Raw genomic sequence first — 8,594 nt, forward strand, 5'->3', positions numbered from 1 at the left:
AAAGAGGTGGTAACCTTAAGTTTTACTCAAGTATTGTATATGTGTAAACAGTTTTATGCCTCTTGGTGTTGGTGAGTGAAGTCCATAAAAGCTACAGCTTCCACAGAACTTGAGTACTCATGTCTTTTCTCTCCGATTCCCCAGGTGTCTCGAGATGGTGGCCTCGCTTTGCCTACTAGTGATGTCCGTGGAAGTGGTGACATTGTGGAAGGTGGAAGGATGGCTCTAGATAACAAAACCTCCCTACTCAACACCCAGCCCCCCCGTGCCTTCTCAGGGCCGCGCGCTCGAGAATACAACCCCTACCCTTACTCCGACACAATTAACACCTATGACAAGACTGCCCTGAAGGAAGCAGTGTTTGATGATGACATGGATCAGCTTCGGGATGGTTGGTATCAGGGTATATCACAAAACTGCAGGCAGCTTGCTGCGTTTCTGGTATCTTTGTGTGTGGGTAGTGATCTCAGATCCACGCCTGCCCGTGCGTAGGTTGTGCGTGGCTTTGCATCTGTGTTGAGACTCGGGTATAATGATGAAATCTGTTTTCCTGTACCAGCAGAACCTGATCTATGGCTACTGAGAAAATGTTATGCTGGAGTTTTAATTTTTGTTTGCCTAGTGTTTCCCTCAAACTAGTCCCCTCAGCATCTACATGCATCTGTAGGAACATTATTTTGAGGACCTTCCACTGTCTGTCCAAAACATCTCAGTAGCTCATTGTTACTGAGCCTTTCACTTAATTGAAGTTATTTTACACCTTAGCTTTATTCCTTTGCAGTACACTGAGTCACTGTACTTTGATCTAAAGGTCATACATGTGATCACTGGTTTTGTGTGTGTGTGTATGGGAAAAAACAGTGGCAGTTCTCGTCTTGTAGAAGGAATTATTGGAAGTGGATTAAATTCAATAATCATCTCTTCCTGGTTTGTTAGAAGCAGTCTGCAGATTGATGTGCTGTGTCATGAGCTTGGGTGAAATTGTGGGCTAGTTGGATTCTCTTGCCAGCTTTCCTGAGGCCAGCTGGAAATTGATGCATTTGGGGGGGTGCTTGTTAGATACTTTGTTCTGTAGAGGGGTAGTGAACTTGGAATCTTTGATCTTTTTCCCAATTCCTCCAAATGATTTGCTGCCATTTGTCCTAGAAGTACCCATTGACCATTCAGATTTGGTGGCTGATCTCCTGAAGGAGCTCTCCAACCACAATGAGCGGGTGGAGGAGCGGAAGGGAGCTCTCCTGGAACTGCTGAAGATCACAAGGGAAGATAATCTTGGAGTTTGGGAGGAACATTTCAAAACCATTCTTCTCTTGTTGCTGGAAACGCTTGGAGACAAAGATGTGAGATGTAGATTTTTGCTTAGTTCCCCTGTACATTGCTTCACCTTGGGTGATGGTTCCTCCACATTAGTTTAAATGAAACCTACTGCATTTGTATGGCATCTCATCAGTGATGCTGCATGGCTGCTTTTCTTTTGAAGATTTAATCTTCAGTGTGTTAAATGATGGATTTTAAGCTACTCTGAGGTGTCCTGATGTTTTACCCTCCCTCCAGAGTGTTACTTATAAATCACTAGGAGTTTAACTACAATCAGAAAACAAGTTATCTTCTAATTTTGTACAAAACCTATGAAGATTTCAAAAGCTGTTCTCATCCAAGTTATGATTAAGTTAAAAGCTTTTAGCTATATCATACCTATTCCCAAAAAAGGGAGAATAAAGGCACCCTAGAGTAGATTACTTTTTTTTCTGGGTGGTTTCAAGATCCAGGCTATTAGTGGCTGATACTTTCTCAGTCATTGTTCATAGTATAAGCACGAGCTGCTCTAGTACTACATGTTTAATTATAGCATCATCACATGTATCGGAAGATACAGTTTAAGTAATGTGAATTGTGCTACTGCCTGAGTTTTCCAGATGAATAGTGAAGGACATGTTTTAAAAGCTGGGTATAGAGTAAAGGAAGTATTCCTCTGCTGAAATGATAGAATCTATTTGGAGTGGCTACAAGCCAAAACCATAATATAACAGTTTTGAAATTGAAGCAGGTGTTATAAATCCCTTTAATGTAAAGGATTAACACACTGGTCATTCTGACTACAATTGAACTTGACTGTTCTTGAAAGGAATTTCCATATGACTTACAGGAAGAGGGTCAATTATACTGCATTAGTACATGAGACACCTTTGTTTCATGTATGGAGCCCAGTTTTCTTCTTGAAGCTGAGCAGAAGATGGAAGGGCAAAGCAAATACAATCTGAGCTGCTTTGTAGGTTCATGCAATGCAGACGTGGTGCTGGTGGGTACCAGTTTGTACTTCATTGCTGAAAAAGTTTGGAATTTATGAAGCAGAGTTGTTCTGATTCTTTCTAGTACCTGTGACAACAGTCAGTTTATGTGAATATTTGTGCAAAAGCACAGAGACCAGTTCTGAATTTTAGTTATATTGATTACACTGCTTACTCTACTGGAGCTGGTAGATCAATGCAAGATTTCTGGTGGCATAAGTAGCCATGAAAATTTACTTAAAACTACAATTTTGAGAAGTTAGTTTTTCTAATATGGATTTCTCTTGGCACAGCATTCAATAAGAGCTCTGGCACTGAGAGTCCTGAGAGAGATCTTACGGAACCAGCCAGCAAGGTTTAAGAACTATGCAGAGTTGACCATCATGAAAACACTGGAAGCACATAAGGATTCCCACAAGGAGGTGAGTGATCCTTTCAGTGTTGCTACTGAGAAAGCAGTATAGACCTACTCAAGGAATGTAGGACCTGTGAGACTTAGGCAGGCGTGTTGACCCACCTTGACAATAGAACAAACTGATATGAAGTCTCCTTGGTATGAAGAGACAGCATTTTTACCTGCAGGAGCAGGGAGGAAAAAAGTTGAGACTGGCAGAGATGCTGAAGACTTGGAACTATCTGGAATTGTAGGTCACTGTATATCAACCTCCCAGGATTTCTGTGATCATTCTGGGAGAGGCTGAGACGCTGTAGTAGAAAAGTGCATGTTGAATCACAATGGAGGCACTGGGCTCCCAATGTCTGTACAGGTAAGGATGGGAAATGTACTGGAGAACACCAAGCCCTGTTCAACCAGAATTGTTTGTGAAAACCGAATGCTGAAATTGGGCCACACTGGAGAACTGGGAACTGACAAATAACAGGAGGAGATGGAGAGAGGCTGCACTGTTGGAAAGAAACTGACGCAGAGGAGGAAGGAAAGGGATGGGGAATGGCATTTTCCTTTTGTGAGAGAATTTGTATGTAAAACTGAAGACATTATTGTGAAGTAAAACAAAAATAAAGGGGCATTATTATAACAGTTGAAGTAAATAAATTCAAATCACATTTAAAGTCAACCTTTATAGATTGACTTCTGAGATGGGTCTTTGTATCTACCTTGTGCATGTTCCAAATTTGAACTAAATCTTGGGAAGTGCCACACGAATTTGACTAGATGCCTGTGATGGCTTCGTTACCAAAGTCCTTGCTTTGAAATCTAAGACACTCTTCTCTACAATGGGCTTGTCTTAAACTAGCAGTTTTAGGTATCTCTGTCTGGAGAGCTTTGGCCATGAAAAAGATCATAGTATAGATCAGACTGCTCCAGAGAATTGCGTAACTGGCATAAGGTTATGTCAGCTGTATATTGTGGAAACTGGACTGTTTAAAAATCAACAAAACAAAAAACACCCTCGGGGAAATAAACCAACAGGCTAGATTTCTCTAAAATGCAGAATTTGAAAACATTTAATCCTTTCATGAATGAGGACTCCTGTGCTCTGCTTGCCTTCCTCTCTTTGATTTAGAGCCTTTGCACTCCTGTCATTTTCAGTTCAGAGTAATAAGAAGCAGTTGTAAATTGATTTCCTGATAAAGCAGTCAGACAAAACATTGTGTTCTGAAGGAGTGCCTTTTATTGGCAAATTTTCCTGGTTGCATACTTCTCAGCTCACCTTGACTTGACTCAGTGCCCTTTGTATTTTTTTTCCAATAGTCCTCCAAAACTTCCATTTCTAGCAAGACCTTCCCAAACTGTCTCTGGCATTGTTTTTCATGGCCTTCAGAACTCACTGTCCACATTGGGACTGTAGGGTCAGAAATTGAGCACAGTGCTGAAAACATGACACTTTATTCCTCTGTACTCCCTGCACTATGTTCTTCACACCTGTATTATGGAAGGGGTTCTTCAGGATTTGCATGAGGAGCATCCAGAGAAAAAGCAGAAAATAATTAAGTCTTTGCTACCAGAGAAAGAAAGGATTAAGCCAGGAATGAAGAGATGCAAGTTATGGCACTTCTTTATAGAAGAATATAAGTTAAGTCTGTGAAAACCTGAAAGCCCATTTGGGCATGGCTCAGGTTGGTCAAATTTGCAGTCCTGGGACAGAAGCTCACACATCTCCATCCTGTGGTGGCCCTCCAGCTTGCTCTCACTGCTGACTTTTCAACACTGATCTCTCCAGGGGGAGTGGAGGAGCTGTCCTTTGACTTAATGCCACTGAGCAGCAGATTACATGAAGATTCACTGGTTTGTGATTGAAGAGCACTTTCAAAGAACAGCTGAAGAAGGAAAGGGAACATCTCAGTGGTCTGTTCTACAGTTTTCTTTTTCACAAAACCAGAACAATGTTAAAGCAGTGATTTACTGCACTTAGACTACATCAAATGAAATCTTCCTGTAGGTGGTAAACACTATTTCAAGGAAAGTTCCTATATAATTTGGTTGAGTGCCGATATCTAGTTAAATATCTGAAAAGGAAGGTGTGTGGCTTTATTCCAGATTGTATAATTTTAAGTATTAAAGCAGTGTTAACATATTTAGATATTTTGGCCAGTTAAATAATTGGCTGTTTTTCCAAGTCCAACCAGAAGTCTTTTGACAGTTGGATCTTTGCCATGGCTAGACCACTTCTGCTGCTTGAAGGCAAGGTCAGATCGTAGGGCAGTACAGCTAAGAGCACCATTTGTCTTTTGAGGGACACAGAGAGGAAAACTTGGTACCTGGAGTTGGATACTGAGTTGTTCCTTGTTGTGAGTGCAAGTGGATGAGATTGACAAAGCACACTTTTCACTGGGGTTCAAAATTAAAGTAATCCTAGGCTACAGACTAGATCCATGTTGGGATCCATGTTTAGTTAGCATTTTTTAACTTCAGCCTTTTTACACTGTTTTTAGTGTAACAGTCTGTTCAATGCTTTTGATTTAATGAGGTGATGTGAAGAGTCAAGCCTGCTTCAATCGTATCTGGAAATATTTATGGGGGTTGACATGTAAATGCCTTTCACTTACTTCTGGAGCATTAGAACGTAATTGAAGTTGTGGATGGTATTAAATCTTGTTGATTTTTATCACTCTTTGTTTGGAGTTATTTGGAAGAGAACCATCTTTCTGTTGCCAGTTAGTTAATATTAACTCATTTGTTCCAGTATAGTTACTCACCCATAACTAAGGAGAGATACTACCTGCTGACCCAATACCATTGATATGACATTGCTTCAGATCTGTACCAGCAAAATGACTATAAGTTCTTATTTAGTATATTAAAAGAGAAGAAGTTCATTGTCTTGGAAAGCGGATACAAAGTGAAAATCATAGATAACTTAATACCCTGCTTCTGTCTTTGCTACTGTTTCTCTCTGCAACTAAGCCTATAGCTCTAGCTGATGAGTATTTTCTATGTGTAAGAAAACAATATTGTGCCATTTCATAATAATCTAATTTTGTTATTATCCAGAAGGTTCATAAGCATAATTGGGGTGCAACATTCTTTATTGTAGCCATCTAAGAGGGTGAAAAAAGAAATCAGAGCAATCCATTAACTGCAGATAATTGTTACTATCTTACTGAGGTGCTTTTAGGTTGGCCTCTGACATTTATAGGTTGATTTGCAGCTCTCCCCTGATTCTGGTATGGTGCATGCAGGTTTCTGCAAAATGTAGCTTGCTGAAGAAAATAAATGATCAGTCCTTAAGGTTAATTGATATATAGTCTATGCTGGAAGCTCCCAAGTGCCACAGTTTGGCAGTTGTTGATGTTTCATAGTACATGTTCATATGTTTTCTAATTCCCAACACACAAGCAAATCTGCTTCATTGCCTCTGGATCCCTTATACAAATACCGTTGTTTCTTCATCTGCCTAACACTCCCATTGCTGAGTCCACTTCCTGCTTTGAAACCAAATTCTTAATTGTTTGTTCCTGTCTGGATCAGACCAAAGCCTTCAGGGATGGGAGTTTGCCTGGCTAGGTGTTGGTAAGCCTCCATCCCCTCCAGCTTAGATTATGCAGGCTTGAAGTAACAACCTCTAGAGGGCAAAAGCTGGCTCAGGAAGCACAGCTGCATGCCTTGAGCCTGAAAGCAAAACCTTGTTCTTCTGCTTTATAGAATTCTGTGGTGCTCTTTGTGTTTCACAATAGCATACAAATACTCTAAGTTTTCAGCAGGGCTTACCCTTTAGAAACCCTTTAGAAAGCTGCTGCATATTCACCAAGAGCAGATTTCTACAGGCAAGCTGCTTGCTGCAGCCATCAGGCAGCAAACAACATCTGTAACCCACTGAGAACAACAGCTGAGCAGAAGAAATTATGCAGAAAAGATGGAGTCTTGATTCTGGTTGCCTGAAGTAAGCAGGATCCCATGGCTGCAATGCATTGTGAACCAGGCAAACCAGTGAGAATTGCTATCTAAAGTTTGTCCAGCATATTTTGTAAAAACATCAGTGGTGCCAAAGGGCTTTTCCATTAGAAGAAAGGGATTTATAGCAAGTGCTGTCTTGAGCATGCTGTCCTTAATATGTCTCATCAACAGTTTCGCCTCCCATTGAAATCAGAAAGCATTTCAAGTATATATTGTCTAACCTGCTACTTTGAAGCTTACACCTTCAAGGAGGACATTGTTAGAGGTGAACACTCTACCTGTGTGCTGTACCTATCTGGCTTCATGTGACTATGGTTCCTTCCCTACAGCAAACTGAGTAGAAGTATGACCACTTCTGTCTTTTGGGAGACTCACTGGAAAGGTCCTGATGTGCCACAGGTATCTTTCAAGGAACCCACCAACAAACACAGCTGTTGTTATACCAGCAAGTCAGTCAGAATCTAGTCTGTAGTGTGTAGAGTGTAAGGTAAACATTTGGAAAGGAGAAAAGCCTGCTTCTTTAAGGCAAAATGCTATCTTTTAGATCTGCATTCCAGCACTACCTGCCCTGTGTTGAATGACATCAAATTATCCAGTTCAAGCTATGGTTTGCTCTAAGATTTTACTGGGAGGTAAAATCATATTTGTGACATGCCTTACATATGGCTTAGTGTCTGTGTTTTTGAAACACTGTAGGCTCTCCTGTGGCACATTTTGTTTCATAGCCACCCTTTTGAATTTTTCTTCTTCCAGCTACCATCATAATTGGATGACTTAGCTAGTTTTCTTTCATGTATCTGACATCACTGAGAATAGTGGCATTAAGTCAGACAAAGTTTTCTTCACTTGATATCCTTCCTGACAGTTACTAGCAAGAAGCAAGCATACAGTGATGCTTGCCTGAGGATCTCTTCCCTCCTTTCAGCCTTCCCATGATAATGGTTCTGCCTGCCTCTGTGTTTTGGCCTTTGTGTTTTCTTTAGTAAACTTGTCCAATTTTTAATCCTCTTGTGACAATGAACTCCTCAGTCTGAGCGGGTAGTGAAAAGCACCCTTTCTTGTTCTCAGATTTGAAGGATGCATTTCATAGCCACTACTTCTTGTGGTGTCTGCTGTATGAACCTAATGGGCACATTCCTGTCACTTTCCAGTGTGTGTATCTGTTCATCTTTTCTCCAAAGTTGGGAGGAAGAATTGTTGCTTCATGTTTGCTCATTTCTCCCACTCCTTCTAGGGTTGTCTCACTCTGCTGGTCAGGCTAAAGCCCTGATTTTAAAAAAATATTTTTTGATATTGTATGATATTTGCAAGACACAAGGATTGTGCCTCCATGCAAAATATCTTTGCTAAACTCTCCTGTAATTGCATGTTCTTGTTGCCACATGACCTGGCAGTTTGTATCTTTTGATAATGCACTTCCCACTGTGTGGGAATGCTGCTGATTCCTCTGGCATTACCAGGTGAGCAGGACTCATAGTGCTATGTAAGTATTCAGGGATGTGCTTTCCCTTGTGGGATGTGGAGTCATTCTGTGTGGCTGAATGTTTCATTCTGCCAAAGCCAGTAGGAAAGACCTTCTGGACAGGGCTGGTACTTGCATTGCAGAATGGTGGCATTCAGCTTTCTCTGCCAGCAGGGATGAGCTTGTCCTTTTGGCTCACTCTCAGCTGGAATTGCCCAACCCTTTCCTACACCCTGTCCCCTGCCAGCCCTTTCCAAGGAAGTCAGGAGCTAGTTACCTGCAGAGGGTCTGATCCAAGCAAGCATGTAAGCACATGCTGGAGTCCCATTGACATCAGTGAGACTGAAACATCTTATTGAAGTTAAACATATGCATAAGGGGTGTGCTGAAGGGTGGCTTAAATGCAAACTCTGTCTGCCAGATGTGCTCTCAGAAGACTTGGAAGTCTCCCTGGTGTTGTCACATTTACAAGTAAATATCAGCAGGA

At 41.2% G+C, this 8,594-nt stretch overlaps 1 protein-coding gene across 5 annotated transcripts in view; it reads left to right on the plus strand.

Moving 5' to 3' along the window:
- Positions 1-8,594, plus strand: part of CLASP1 (cytoplasmic linker associated protein 1) — a 156,519-nt gene that overhangs the window by 138,557 nt on the left and 9,368 nt on the right. For all 5 annotated transcript variants that reach the window (XM_009996037.1, XM_009996040.1, XM_009996036.1 and 2 more), the window contains 3 exons: positions 145-391; positions 1,150-1,340; positions 2,582-2,710. In XM_009996037.1, coding sequence (XP_009994339.1) covers positions 145-391; positions 1,150-1,340; positions 2,582-2,710 — 567 coding nt within the window. The remainder of the gene's footprint in view (positions 1-144; positions 392-1,149; positions 1,341-2,581; positions 2,711-8,594) is intronic.

This window comes from Chaetura pelagica, unplaced genomic scaffold, assembly GCF_000747805.2.
Source record: "Chaetura pelagica isolate M959 unplaced genomic scaffold, ChaPel_1.0 scaffold3, whole genome shotgun sequence".
NCBI lineage: Eukaryota > Metazoa > Chordata > Aves > Apodiformes > Apodidae > Chaetura > Chaetura pelagica.